We start from the raw sequence: 15,754 nt of genomic DNA, 5'->3' as shown, positions 1-15,754 counted from the left end.
AGCGCTACACATATTCAAGTAAACAGCAAGAATGATGGTTCAAGCACACCAAGGTAGTGCCTGGGCAAAAAAAAAAATCAGCTCTACTGTATCAAGAAGCCATGTAGGATTCACATGCAGCATCTAAAATGTTCATACAGGCCTTTAAAAGTTTGCAAAGATACACTCACGGAGGAAAAGTGTCCCAGAAAGTTTCCTGACACAAAGTCACAGTTTGAGGGAGCTCTTGAGAAAGGAGGAGAGTAAAGCGCCACTGCTGGCTTGATGGTGATAAGCACTTCAAAAAGAAAGTGGAGATGGGGAGGAAAGTGCAGCCGTTCAGTCTGGTCAAGGCCGCGGAGGGCTGCCGTAGGTCTGACAGCCCGGCAGATATTACTGGAGGAGTCCGAGAACAAAACTGCTTTGATGCTTAAAATATTCAGCGGTTAAAAAAAAAAAGAAGCCATTGTGGGTTCTCACTTGCTGCTGCTGCATTAAATCATGTTATAATACATTCTTGAGAGCGGAATACTTACAGAGTATTCAATATTGGTTTTTGAGAGATATTTAAGATTTAGTGAATGTCCTCAAAAGGTCAACTGGATGGAACACTGTGGCCTGGAGACTCACGGAGGGTTTTAACGCGGTTTCATGGATGTCTGTAGCAAAGTGAGGACGTTTTTTTAGCCGCACTTCTTGGAATGGTCAGTCAGTTGGTTCACCACTTTGGTCTCATGAAATTGCAATGAAGTCTTGAACAGACAACCTTTGTTCTCTGGACTTGGAGACTTTCTCGCAATGAGGGTGAAGTTTGTAGTTTTTAGTGAAATGTCTTGACAGTTATTCCACGAAATATGGCTTCAAACTGTGTCTCACCCAGGATCAACCACAATCATTTTAACTGTTCCTTAACCCTTAATTTAGCAGTATTATCATGTCAAATATTACAGCTTCTTCTTCAGATCATGACCACCAGCTGTGAGCTTGACTGTAGAGTCTGGGGAATTTTTTCACTGTAAAAATATCAGAGCAAAGATACTTGTGGATGGTATTCCTGTTTGCCTGTAGCCTAAAAAAAAGTCTGAATAAACCCAAATAGAGAGAAATAATATTGTCTCACTAACATGAACTGATTCTGCTTGTCAAAGACTAATACAATGAAGCTTAACTGGGGTATTATGAGGTGAAACACACTTACAGATTATAACTAAAATGACAAAACCCACTGCAAAATTCCAAACTTTGATTTTTCTAATTAACCCCCTGATAGTTTATCCTGTAATGTTTAAAAAAAAAAAAACAGATTTGGGGCAGCCTGATCGCCAAGTCATTAGGTTGTGGACCACATGGGCAAAAATGCCGTCAGCAACCGAGTCTGTGACCAGCCAGACCTACGCTGCGACCAGCCAGACCTACGCTGCATGTCATTCTGCTGCTCTCTTTCCTCACGTTTCATACCCGTGTCGACTGTAACTCCCCAATAAATACCCAGATTTAGCCTTGTTTCAGTTACAACTTTGCCAACTTGATAAATAGTGACGTACTTAAAGTGATTCATACACAATTGGAGAGCACAAATGAGCTTTCAAACATAGAGCGCAAGTAAAACTATAGAAGTACAAAACGCCATTGTCTTCAGTCCCGCACAGCACCTGTAGTTTTGGAAGTATAAAAGAAGGGCCGACGACACTTGGGAGTTTACCAGGTGCTAAAATATTTATGTCTCAGTGGAGAAGGTTGAAATGTCTGAGCAGAACAAGCCTCGGGGCACGCCAACCATGTTTGTCAAGCTCCACGCGTTGAGACGCGAGTTTCAAAGCCGGCAAGAGAGCGCCTTGGCAGCTTTACACATCCGGCTCAAGCGTTTCTGGGATGGTGCAGTAAGGAAAATGCCTCAGGGTGTTTGGTAAAGAAAAAAAGTAAACAAATATAAAAGCCGGTTAATGTAAAGAGGATAGATGGAGGGGGACACTTGTTTTTAATACCTCTACCAGGGGACTAAACAAGCCCCTGAATGGTTGCAAAACTCATATTTGGCGAATAAAATGAGGTGGAGGAATGAGATGGGCAATAACGAGGCTGGTCCTGCACGATGAGATGTAACTGAGACACACACAGTAACAACAATAATCTGCCTATTCTATTATTAGTCTTTAAAGGGCCCTTTGAAAAAGTAAATAAACCGCCAAAATAACACACTCACAAACAGCAATTAGTGATTGTGGAACGCTCTGAAGCACAAACACATTACACTTTCCCTGCCATACCTGCACGCTGCCTGTGCATAGAGCTACTGCCAGCACCGACCTCCTGTAGGAGGTCAGCAGTCGTCGGATCCTGCAGCCAACCATCCTGAGTACATGACTAGCTGTCAGCCCTGACGCCTGCCACAAAATGCACACACGCACACACAAACACACACACAAAAGCACTTTCTCCATTATAAAGAAACACACGGTGACTTTCTGTTCTGTCCTGCACATCCTTCACAAAGTTGTCAACTTTTTACATTAGCATAACAAAGCCGGCATCTCAGGCTGACACCAATTGACAGGATATTAGTAATTTTCTGCCAGTACACTGGTTATAAATAAGTCAGGATGATGGGAGAAAAAACAAATGCACTGCAGTAGTCAGAGGCAGCAGGACTTTGTCACAGAGCTCCACCTGGTGTTAGTTCAAGGGACTGCAAAAGCAAAAACTGTGTGTCCTCGATAAGTATTCAAAGCACTTGGAACGTACCTCAATCTTTCCTTAGATGTTATTGGTAAAGCATAAAACACACACATAATGTTTGATATGTAAGCAGCCTTTAAAGTTTTCCTAACGTGTTCAGATGTAAACAAGAAATCAAAAAGACATTTAAAATGATTTGTATGACTGCACAACAACAGCAAAATCAAACAAAACAATGTCATTATGAAATTCTGAATTCCCCTCATGTAATAAATGATGGTGCAGGACAGAAACTAAATAGCAGTGGTTACAGAGATTTATAGTAATGCAGCTGTAGATGAATGGTGTAATGTTCAGAGTGGATGAGAGTGATCAGGTATTGACGTCTCTTCCAATAGATACAAGTGATTCTGTCTACTATTTATTATGACCTGACGAACAAAGTGTAAATGGTGAAGGTAATCCCAATGTAATCCATGAAATTCCTTAGCAAATATAAGGTTTTATTCTACAAATATCGTTCTTGTTTTTTAAGCAATGTGCACGAGAAGTTCTGTATGATAAAGATAAAGACAATACTGACAGTATATAACAGTTAATAGTACGATTTCATTTCCACCATTTGCCAACTGCTGTTTTCAAAGTCAAGATTAAACTTTCAATCTAACTCCTTTTAACAAAATTCTACAAAAAAAAGCTCATGTCGTTAGCTGTTACAGGGTTCGACAACCTGAACAAAGTCCGTTGTCAAATCCCAAGTAGCCACATAAGAACTTCTCCCAAATTGAACCGTTGGAAAGTTACAAATTTCTGACTTAAATCAGAAACTATCTAAACACAAATTATATTTTCTTTACTGGTTATTGGTAGTTACTATTCAGTTATGTACTAGCTTTGGTAGTCAAGTCCAAACGATATATTGGACACATATTTCAGTATCGGTGTATATGTAGTTAAATATGTGCCCCTGATACGAAGTTGTTAAATCTGTCTTACAGATAATAATGCAGAAAAAGATGATATTTTTGCATCGATTGTCTGCAGTACATGTAGCAGAGAACATATCACAGCAGTGGTGCGGAGTAGAGCAGTGTCTCTAAACTAGTTTGGAACACATAATGGTAAAAAGTTAGTAAACACCCAAACTCTGTAAATTAATGTATATCTGCAGATCAATATTGGTATTTTTCATTCCCTATAAATCAACATAATAATTGGCGCCAAAAATCCAGAATCGGCCAGGCTCTAACTGCTTGTAAACAGCAAAAGCACTGACTTACTTGAGCGTTTGAGAGTTCAAAGCTGAATTCTGGGGCAACTAACAAAAAAAGACGTTTCTCAGGAAATGTATTTATTTTTTATGTGCATCTACTGCAGTTATCACACATTTCTCCAGTGCTTCTTTTATCTGCTCTTTGTTTAAGAACTCTGATCGCTAATCATCTGCGCGGCTTTAAGTGCTGGCTACAATAATCCTTCCCTCTCATATCTCTGGGGTCAGGAGAAAAGAAGAGAGGGACATGGGGCGGGGGGGCACAGAAGAGCTGTAATTAAAATCATTAACTCTGTATTCATTAAGGCTGTAGGACCTTTTCAATTAATTAGAGTTGCTCTCTGCTGTAGGACGCCGGCCCGGCCAAAGCGCTGATGTGTCAGGGGACTCTGCTTGAGTAAGTGTTTGTGTTATTATTACAGGACGGAACTTTGGGAAGGGGGGTGTCCTCTAACTTTGTGGTATATGCATAAAAAGCAATCACACACACACAAAAAAGAAAAAAAACACACACACTTGCCACACAGCAGAGTACGATCTCATTCTCTGCCTGAAAACAACAATTCATCACCAAGACAAAGAGATGGGGAGCAAGGAGAGCACGGGGACAGGCAGAACAAAGGAGGAAGAGAGATAAACAAACCAAAAGATGGAATAAAACAAAAAAAGTGTGTGACACAGATGTGAAATGCAGAAACAGAGCAGGAGTGAAGAGTGTTGAGAATATAAATCACAGGTTAAAAAAAAAAAAAAAGGGGGCAGACAAAATAGAAACGGGTGAAGGGAGATGAAAGAGGTGTTTGGAGCTGACCTGACGTACAGCTGACAGCATAGATAAAAAAGGGCGACAGCGCTAATGTCAGATCTCATGACTCAACACGGCCTGAAAAACACCTCCCACAGTAACGTGGAATAGAGATTTACACAGTCGCACAAAAAGACACGTCTTTACTCACCAAAGTGAGAAGTTGCAACAAAAATAAATAAACTTGTTTGCTTGAGTATTAACTGCGAAAACTACTCGAAGGACAATTGCAGCAAAGATGTTAAAATTCAGTGTAAAAAAATTTAAATGAAGCAGAAACAGTTTTGGGAAACACACTTATCACGTCTACTCATGTCTGCAGGTTAAATATAAAGCTGTAGCCATGGGACAATTAGATTAGCTTTGCATGAAGACTGGCAGCAGAGAGAGAGAGCACCAACCTGGCGCTGTCTCATGTTGAGACTCCACAAAAGAAGCAAAACTTATTGGATTTACATTTCTGTTTTTGCATGGATTAGGTAATGAGATAAAACATGTTAGTTAGCAGCTTAAGCGGCACCGGTAGGGGATTAAAGCTGAGCAAATTTTCCCTTCACAGTTTCATATTTAAGAATAGATATTAGAGAAGTAGTGCTCTTTTCATCTATTTCCCAAAATGTTAAGCTATTCTTTAAGCCAGATAAGACCCACTAATGACAGACTGACTTGTACAATTCTTACTTTAAAAAAGATATAATTATATATTACAGTGGAACAAATTAGGGCTGAAACTCCAGATCATTTTCACTGTAGATTATACTGCAGATCTGTTTAGCCAAAAAATGTCTCATAATTTCCCAGAACCTGCTTTTTTTCCTTTTATAGTAATTTAAATGCGATCTATTTTTTTTGGTTTAGTCACTGAAGCGAAGTGTCAAAAAGAACAGTTATCATTTCTGTGGTGTTTCACTCAGCCCGTGTGTGCTTTCTACCTGCACAGTGCCGTCCTCCTGGCCCAGGACCACAGCAGAGGGCTGCCTGCACATACAGGTACACCTAATCCTGGATGATTTCTCCTCTGACTGGAACAGCACCGATCCCGTTCTGCCATCACGCACCTGACACACACACACACATTGTTTTTTATTGCAACCTGATATGCACATACAGTAAGATTTGTCAGCACCGGAGCAGACACTCAAACAAAAACAAACATTTCTGCCTTATGTTCCTGCTTCAGACAAGCAGCCCCGCTTTATTTATACACCCATTTTCACTGCAACTCACCTGCAGTCTGTTGCAGTTGTCTGCAGCTGACACGATGATTTCCTCACCATTGAAGAGAACGTCAGAATCTCTCTTCAGGCAGATTGCTGAGGATGTGTGAACCTTATTAGTCTCCCACAGCTGCAAAAAAAAAGAAACATATGACATGTAAAGCCTGAATAAAGTATGAAACCTCAGGAGAAAGAGCAAAGAATTACATTTCACATATCTCATGTTGGTTCTCCTGAATGACGTCTTTGCAGCCTCAATTTATCATCATTATGCCGCAGAGGAAACGCTTGGAATAATTTGTCCCTGGTAGTAAAGAAGTCATTAGTGTCTGCCTGGCAGTTCAAACCAAGGTTCCTGTTAAAGTCTGACAGCTCCAATACACACACTTAAGAATGCTGGTAATTCCGTTTCTTTTGCAGGTCTGATCTTTTCGTTTGGGTAGGCTTTTTCTTATTGGTGGAACAGGAACTAAGAGACAGGTCAGTTTAACAAAAAATTTCTCCAGACTGACTACGTGGCAATGTGTTGGATTGAAAAATGAATGCTAAAAACTGCAGTTCCTCACAAAACCACTAGAGGTGGGCTCTGAAAGTGAGACAATCCCCATTGACCCCAATGTTAAAATGTTCAACTTTACAGCAAAAATAAAAGTGTTTACATACTGGCTCAAACAAACGTTTTAGTCTCTATAGCGTCATCGCTGTTCATGACAATTGTACATATAGAAATATTATATGTACCTCAAACATTTAAATTGTACTAACTCTTATAGTTCTGTATATTTCAGGCTGCTGCAGATTTGAGTTACAGGTGGATTAGATTTTAGATTAGATGGGAGTTAACATATAATGTTCAAGTTAGGCTGGTTTTAGTTGCTGTTACTGAAAGCTCCGTTGTAGATATAGTTTGTCATATAGAATAAGAGGTTGATTAATTATCAGCCTGGCCAATCATGGTGTCCTTTTTGGTATCCAATATTCTCTATTTTTCTGAAAATCAATAGTTATTTTTCTTAACCGATTTCCACTAAAAGAAATTAATTTTAAAAACCGATGCAGCCGTGTCTCTCACCACTGTCCTCTGATTGGTTACACATCAAGAGTATCACCATGGGAGGATAAATGCTGAAAAGTTCTCCTCAACTAAACATATGTAAAACATAGATGAACAAAGGCATTCATCTAAGTCTTGTGCTGGAGTTTAGGTTTCTCTAAAATCATATTTTTTCGGCCGCACATACAAATCGTTCCCAAATATCAAGCACTGGTCTCCGTGATCTTTGTGATTATCGTTCTAATTTAAACTACTAAGGCCAGTGTGTTTATTTCAACTTACATGAAAACAACAACCACATTTTACTGTTCTGATATAAAACAGCAACTGTAAAAGCTTTAAACACCACCCCAGAAGGCTAAACTGCAGATAGACTTTATATTGTATGGCTATTACACTGCTAACAGCACATAGTGCCGTGTTTAGAGGAATGGTGAGTCAAGACAAACAAGTTTTTAAAAAATCATGTTTACATTCCATAAATAGCAGAGAGAAAAGCCTAAAGCAAGTCAAGCCACAGCTGCGTGAAACACCACTTTCTCAGTTTCTGTAAGTCTTCATTTATACTGCGCTATAAATGGTTAATATACACTGCCGTCATTGACACAAAATGAAGATGTTTGTTTTTTTTGCACTATAGTTACAATACCATCCCTGAGCATTCCTCATTAGGAAGTGAATCATAACAGCTGGCAGGAGGAAACAGACTGCAATTAGTGAACGTATGATGTTCAATGATTGCATGACTTTGGTTTTTACTGTCAGAAGAGGTAATTAGAACAGTACTGACAGTATGTCCACAAGCTGCTAGTCTGATGTAGATTCATCACACACTCACCCTCACAGTCTGGTCGTCAGAGCAGGAGAGCAGCTGCGACCCGTCGGGAGAAAACTGGACACGCTGGACCCAACTGAGGTGACCGCTGCAGTCGGCCATCTTCTTATTGGCCTCAAGATCCCACAGCTGGAACACACACACGCATAAATATGGAGCATTTTACACCTCATCACATTACCACAGTTTGTACAAAAGATAAGCATAAAATTAGTTAGAAAGAGCAGACGGACAGCTTGTAAACGTTTTCACTTAAAAATCTATTTCTACATCTATCTTTTCAGCGTAATAAAATCTCATATAAGTGTGTGTTTACCTCCACGGTATAATTTGAAAACGCGATGGCCAGCAGGTTCGTGGTGGGACAGGCGTCACAGTACTGCACCGTGCTCAGGCGACTGGTCCTGATCTCCAACAACATGTCTGATGTCTCCACGTCAAACACCTTCGAAAAGAAAAAAGACAAAAAACAAATCAGTGTCTACTCCGCCTTTGCACTTGGTCAGAACATATTTAAAATGCTATCATGAATGCTGCAGTTACATAAGATGAGTTATTTGTTAGAGTTATTTATTTATTAGTTATTATTAGATTTCAGTTCTTTTCAATTCACTCATCCTTTTACCCTCTGAAACCCAAAACCCGTCAGTGGATTTAAAAGGCAGGTTGTCTTTAAAAAAATCTGAGCCAGAAACTATGAAAATAGAAAGAATTGCTAAATTTACAACAGTACGTGAATTATTCATCCACGCTGTGCTGTTCTGTAACAAAAGCAATGTTTCTTCAAAATAATTTTATTTCACTTGTCTTATTCAAAAATTGCCAAAAATGAACCGATCGCACCAACCATATTCTGTAAAAAGCAAAAAATTCTGTGTTCCTCGATGTAACTGAGAAGCCATTAGTGACTCTGTTGTGACCAATTATGTTACTAGTAAAATATTTATAGAAGGTAGAGTCGCTTTTTTTCCAGTGTTGGTAACACTTGTGGGAAATTGACTCAATTTTTCCCCCATTTTTGTAAAATAAATAATCTAGGAAATTCAGCTTTTATTTTTTTAAAATGATTTATGGCATTGTAACTGCACAAAACATTTTTTTGAGCTCTCTCTACTTCTAGCCATAGTTGGACTGTTTCCATAGAGATGCAGGACTTTATATTGCAATGAAAAATAACCCTAAGTAAAAATGTGACATGACCAAAAACCCAGAAAAACTGCTGGAGTTTAAAGGGGTTAATGCAATAACTATTGGCTATATATTAAAGCTTGGTCAATCCCAGATTTCCGAGACCTATAACAATATTTGTACTGATATAAAAATCCTGCATTAATGTCCTGGCTGCTTTTTATTACAATCAGCAAACTTGTAAATGCTCTCTGGTGGACAAATTATGTAATGGCAATGCTGCCTCTAATGACCTCAAACAAACATTTGGGATTTTCTTCTTACTGCAGTTTACATACGCTGATAGAAGCGTCCGTGATAAGTATATTCACACATCCAAATAAACATATCATGTTGTGCCGGCAGATTAAAACATAAGGCAAATTTGGGGCTTAAAAGTTCTCCTTTCCCCTCTTCTTAAGGCCAAACAAACAAGCTCAGACATCTCTGCAGTGTTTGGGTTGTTTGCCAGAATACGAACGAATGAAGACGTAGAGGACACAGACAGACTGATTACAGGACAAGACTGACTGATTTTAGAAAGCTCAGGAAAGGAGGGGCTGCACCCATTTATAACCAGGACACACACTCTTTAGACTCTCGAGAAGACAGACGGACAAACAGGCTCTCTTTCCTGTCTCCTTCAATGAAACAACACAAGAGGAACAAGGGCAGCGAGGATGGACCGAGTGAGCTGTTGGATTTATCAGACATTTACCCGACAAAATAACGAACCACACCATGAATGGCCACTGATTGAATATGCAAACTGATTCACTTATAACTATATTTTCCACACTAAATACTAACCAGAACAGCATTTCTGACTGCACATATGATGCGTTTCCCGTCTCCGGTCCAGGTGCTGCACTTGACGAGGACCTCTTCATCGCTCTCTGTAACCAAGTCCCTCACACCGATTGTCTTCCACTCGTTGGCAGACGACACTTGAAATAGCTGAATATATGATCGGAGACACAAAATATTGAGAGGGGAGGATATTAGAATACGTTCTCAAATAAGTGAAGCTTCACAACATCATACAAATCTAGGTATAATGTTGATATATTTAGAGTAGACAAATTAATTACCATACCGAAAACCTTTTATTTTATCATCAAAATGTAGATTAAAGATGGTCATAGAAGTTGTTTGTTTACTTTATTTACCCAACTTTACTTTTCTCCTGTGAATTGAAGCTCTCCTGGAATCAAATGATCCTTTGATTTTTTTTTTTTTTTTTAAACAACAACTTAACTCTGTGTTCTTATTCAAACGTGCAAAAAATATAGAAAACTAGTTTCCTATTAAAATGCACAAATTATTTCTCTAAGATCTCTTGCACTGATGTTACAAATAACAGTAAAATATGTCAGAGTGCACCCAGCCCATGTGAATCACGTACAGTTTTATCGTGCATCGGCTTTGGAAATGACAGCTTTATGAGTATCGGGTTTAATGGCAGTCACCTTAACGGTGCCATCGTTGGAGGAAGTGGACAAATAACTGTCATCAGGGGAGAAACAGCAGTGGCTGACGGGCGCAAAGTGCCCGAACATGGTGTTCTGGGAGGACGGTTTGTTGAGGTTCCACAGCTATAGAAGCAAAGAGAAACACGTGAGACTGAAAGTGGAAAACAAACAGAGCGATGTCATGAGAAAAAGAACTAAGTAAATATAAAGCACACGCAAAACAGGTTTATGGATGCAAAACATACCTTAACGTTCATGAATTCGTCGTTGGAGCATGTGGCCAGCAGGAGGCGCTGAGTTGTGTTGGTGAACTGACAGTGGTTGATCTGCTCCTCGTGCTCCTCCTCAAAAACCCTCAGTAGCATGGCGCGCTCTGCGTTCCACACCTGAAAGACACAAGTCAAGAATTCTGATATAAACGAGTGGAAAAAAAAGCTAAACTAAAACCCACCAATGGGTTTGAAAAGCACGTTTTTTTGTTGTTTTTTTTAAGTTAAAAATCATCAAAATTACATTATTCATCAGAAACCATAAAAACAGACAAACTCATCTTCACTGTCCTTACAACTGTCCAAATCCAGGTTTAAAAATCACGATATTTCATCGAAATCACATTATTGTACATGTTTTAATACCAGATGTACCATAAATAAAGGATATGCTGTAACTAGATTCTGTAAGAAAGATTCTGCACTGATCAGCACAACCAAGAAGCCATTAGTGACTCAGCTGCAACCAACACGCACATGAAAAAAAATTTGGTTCAACTGCACCCGTTGTTTACACATAGCAGGTAGCAAACAAGTAGGGCAGCAACTCAAAATACAATAAGTCAAATATCTATATTATGTAATTTTTTTAAAAAGTATTTTTCACACCTGGGCCCACCCAGTATTTATGATTTACGGCATCATCCCTCTGTCATTGTGCACAAAAGAGATTTTGGACATTTTTCTACATCTAGGCCTGGTTGTTGTGTTTCTACAGATATACAGGACTTCCTATGGCTGTAAAAAATCATGCCTGGAGGGTTAACACGTGCCATGTTGTGCTGTTTTACATGCCTGTTTGTTTGCTGTAATAAAGTTGATCATAACAGACCTGTGGACTGCTTACCTTGATTTTCCTGTCAGTAGAGCAGGTTGCTAGGAGATGGTCATCAGGGGAGAAGGCACAACAAAGCACTTCGTCTTCGTGGGCCTGAATCTCTGTGAGCTTCTCGCCCGAGGTACTTTTAAACACCTGAGCACACAGGTCAGGACAGTAGTTGAACATCAATTAATAAATGCAGTAAAAGCACTAAATTGCTCATTGGAGACACAATTTTACTTGCAGCTATGATGCAAAAAGCAGTTTCAGATATCAGGGATTTCAGAGAATCTACTGTTATTTTTTTGAATAAATAACCAAAATGTAACAATCTGCATAACAATAAATGATCAAATAAACCACATGCACACCTATGTTTGAACCTGATATGGTCTCTGCAACAGCAATGCTGCCTTTTTACCAATACATACTTCTTGTGGCTTGAAAAAGTGATGTGCTTTTCATATTTTCCAGCAGTTTGTCTCCATGGAAACTGTTTGCCCTTCATGACTTTACACAAAAAAAACATGCACTGACTGCATGGTTACCTTGAGTGTCTTGCTTGCTCCACAAGAGGCAATTTTGGTTCCATCATGAGAGAAGCAGGCAGAGTAGATGGAGCCCTGGTGGGGGTGGATCACCAAACGGGACAGATTCTCTACGCTGCTCTTATTCCTGCACAAAAACCCCACATGCACAAGAATTGTCAAAACTCAGTCACACTGGATTCAATTTACATGAGGTGTCACCATTTTACATAAATACCCAGTAACAGAAGATGCAAAGAAAATAAAGGCTAATTTAATACAATACATGACTTATCTTAAGATGCACAAAAAGGTTAAAACAACTTGATTTTGATGTTATTTTTTAAGAGCACCACGCGAAAAATGCTTGTTGTCATACACTAGATCAAAGTAGAGTTTCCCAGCGCTGGTCCGGTCCTGAGCCTGTAGCCGGGCCTGTCTGTGCACCTCAGAGTTGTGTGGCTGAGACAGAGCGAGCTGCACAACGTCAGGGAAAGGACGCTCCTCCAGCTGGTGGCCGTTCTGAGACAGAAACTCCTGGAACTGACTTCGCACTTCGCTGTTCTGGGAGGAGAAAAAATGTGAACATACTTCAGTCCACTGAAAGCTGTACATATCATTAAATGAAAACTACACAACAATCGGTCCCTCAATATAATGACAAAAAATGGTTAATCTTTAAGTAATCTGATCTCAACACATAACTTTGCATAATGATTGTATTTATTCTCATTTCAGCACCCATCAATTTATCCAGGCAAGGACGAAGAACATTCACTGAAAATCACTGATAACCCACGAGACACAAGATTAAATTGTTACTTTGGTATAAAAAATAGTAAATTACTATTGCCTCAGAAATTTCGGAGCCTTCTTACTTTGCATGTCCTCATAAAACCGGTGTGGGAGTTACGCATCACAGCTCCATGCTTCCCCGCTTGCGTCTAATAAACCATTTGCCACTTATCAAATCTGCCGTCTTGCAATGATGAAAATTGGTAAGGGAGCAGGGGACATCCAAAACATGGAAGGACAATAAACTTGTCTTTGTAAATGAGATAATCAAAAACAACTTGGGGGAAAGATAATAGAGGGTCACGCTTTATTTAATTCACAAAGTTTCACAGAGGGGGGGCAAGAGCAAGAAGGACAGACGGACTTCTAAACCTGTATTTGTCCCCTCGAGAGGGACTTGCGTCCCATTTTAATGAAGGGGAATGGGAAGCATCCTCACCCTTTATCTTTGTCTTGTGACAGTAGAAATCTTTAAATAACACCCACACAGTAGCCAGATTGTTTCATAAAGCGCTTCATGTCTGCTGACCTCTTTGTCCAGAATGGATCCATACTCCATGTAGTCATTGATGAGGTGAGCTGGACCCATTATCTGGGCCTTGGTGCTGATCCAATCCAGAGAGAACATGAGGGAGTACAGCTCCTAAACAGAGTGACAAACAGGTCAAGAGACATGGTGAACAAAGGAGAAAAATATAGACAGACTGGAGAAATAACACCCTGCTATCAATCCACTGCCATGTACAGCGGCTCTGCAAAGTGTTTGTACACGGCTGTGCAATATGAGCTCAGTTAATTTTACCATATCAATAAGAATGTTTTCCCAGAATCGATGCATATAATGAAATGGAAATTATGAGGAACAATCATGACTGGTGTAATCAAATGTTCCGCACTGGTTTATATTTGATCAGATTCAGAAAACAAAAACTTTTCACAGCTAATTTTGTTTTTAATCCATTTTAACTCAAATACTTGATTGAATTTTAAAAAATCATTGCAAAAGCATCTACGATTGTACTGGAACGTCAATAGGTAAAAATCCTGGATTAGCTGGCCTCCCAGTATGTGTGTGTTTTACCTGTGAGAGGTTGGCTTTGGCCATATGGTAGGTCAAGAATCTGATCCAGTAGAGACATTCCTCATCTCCTGAGGTGGGAGGACCATCTCTGTAGTGCTGTTGGTACTGATTCACCACCTTACTGTGAAGGATCTGAAACACAAACACATACTTTACAAAATGCATGTCGTGGTAAAGCACTAGACAAGAAGCAATAATTATTAAGTATTTGCTAATTATGTTGTTAATGCTATTTATTTATTATGCTGTTGTAAAACCACTGCAGCAAATCAGCTACATGGCCTCTTACGCCTTCTAGCATAATTGCCTTAGTCACTTGATAAGTCTGAACTCTAAAAACTTGAGTTCCCCTCAAGTTGTGAACAGACTGACCTCGAGCTGGGTTCGATTCTGCTCCACGAGGAAGTCCAGCTGGAGGTCGTGAAGGTAGTACAGGTAGGGTTTGTTGTGACTGTCCACAAAAAGCAGAGACTTGTCAACAAACTCCTGGAGAATGTCCTCCACCTCCTCCGGCTCCAGATCCCACAGAACAGACAGCACCTGGGAGAGGAAATAACTCTGACTGCATGAACTGAAAACAATGTGCAAAATAAAACTGATTACTTTCTGGAAATTCACCACATTCGGTGACTGAACCACTAAAAGCTTTATAATGTAAATAAAGAACATCAGTGTCATGTTCCACTGATGGACATATGACAGCAATCATAAGTGTCTTGTGTTGTGTAGTCGAACCTAACCTTAGCAGGGACTTTGATGTCCTTCTCCAGCACAGTTAAGTCCTTGTAGAGCTCTCGATGCTCGTCAGGTAGGACCTCAATGCTCGCGGCCATGGCCTGATCCAGGGCATCGTAGTCGTAAGATGACGACTTCCGAATACGTTTAAACTGTTTCTGCTGCAGCTGGCGGAGGTAGTAGCTCCAACGGTTGGGTTTGTCTTTGAGCAAAGCCCCAATCAGAGACACCACCAGAGGGGAGCCTGGCATGGGTCAGAAAGAAAAAGAAAACTTGTGTGTTAAAAGCAGAATTATGTAAGTATGATCCCAAAACAATAAGACTTGAACCTGCACAAAACACAAGACTGACAGATAGTTCTTTTTATCCTCTGAACCTCATGTACATCAATGTAAATATACACTTTTTTAAAAAATAAAATCACCAAAATTATACTGCTTATCAAAGTCAGAAACTGTAAAAACAGAAAGACTCCATGACTTTCAATTCTCACACCAGTACTTGAGCTAACTATTTGTGATACGCTGTTCAGTCAGAAAGTTTAACTGAATCTAACCTTAAAATCTTGATATTTCATCAAAAATNTGGGATTTGTAATAACCACATTATGTTAAAAAAAAAAAAAAAAAAAATTTTTAATTAAAAAACAAATAAAAACTGACGTGCTCCTCGCTGTGACTGTGAAGCAATTATTGACTCAGCTTTGAAAAACAGTCACATAACATGAATTCAAGGACTTTTCCGCTGAACTGGGCTGAACTGCCAGCCATGTTTACAAAGAGCAGATAGGAGACAAACAAAGAAATCAAAGAAATTCAAGCTTTGCTTTTTGTCATAGTCTATGGCATTCTAACTATGTTACATGGCACAAAGGACCTTTGTGAGTTCTCTCTACTTGTAGTCATGGTTGTGCTGTTTCCAAGAGGTGCAGGACTTTATATTGCAGTGAGAACTGAGTCCACGCTGAGTAAAAATGTTCGAGGAGCAAAAAAATGACCAGAAACTATAACAGGGTTATAAATAATTACAACTTAACTAAATTACAATTA

The 15,754-nt window shown here is 39.5% G+C and overlaps 1 protein-coding gene across 1 annotated transcript in view; it reads right to left on the bottom strand.

Annotated features, from left to right (window-relative positions):
• The window catches only part of apaf1 (apoptotic peptidase activating factor 1), a 53,955-nt gene that overhangs the window by 32,659 nt on the left and 5,542 nt on the right, over positions 1-15,754 (bottom strand). The window contains exons 8-21 of the mRNA XM_008278886.1: positions 14,711-14,949; positions 14,343-14,510; positions 13,971-14,102; positions 13,419-13,532; positions 12,474-12,658; positions 12,116-12,242; positions 11,595-11,720; positions 10,724-10,864; positions 10,476-10,601; positions 9,817-9,963; positions 8,156-8,284; positions 7,843-7,968; positions 5,961-6,080; positions 5,666-5,791 (exon numbers count right to left, since the gene is read on the bottom strand). Coding sequence (XP_008277108.1) covers positions 5,666-5,791; positions 5,961-6,080; positions 7,843-7,968; positions 8,156-8,284; positions 9,817-9,963; positions 10,476-10,601; positions 10,724-10,864; positions 11,595-11,720; positions 12,116-12,242; positions 12,474-12,658; positions 13,419-13,532; positions 13,971-14,102; positions 14,343-14,510; positions 14,711-14,949 — 2,006 coding nt within the window. The remainder of the gene's footprint in view (positions 1-5,665; positions 5,792-5,960; positions 6,081-7,842; positions 7,969-8,155; positions 8,285-9,816; positions 9,964-10,475; positions 10,602-10,723; positions 10,865-11,594; positions 11,721-12,115; positions 12,243-12,473; positions 12,659-13,418; positions 13,533-13,970; positions 14,103-14,342; positions 14,511-14,710; positions 14,950-15,754) is intronic.

The sequence above is a fragment of the Stegastes partitus genome, unplaced genomic scaffold, assembly GCF_000690725.1.
Source record: "Stegastes partitus isolate 25-593 unplaced genomic scaffold, Stegastes_partitus-1.0.2 Scaffold136, whole genome shotgun sequence".
In the NCBI taxonomy this organism is placed as follows: Eukaryota; Metazoa; Chordata; class Actinopteri; family Pomacentridae; genus Stegastes; species Stegastes partitus.
This window is presented reverse-complemented; position numbering and strand designations above follow the sequence as displayed.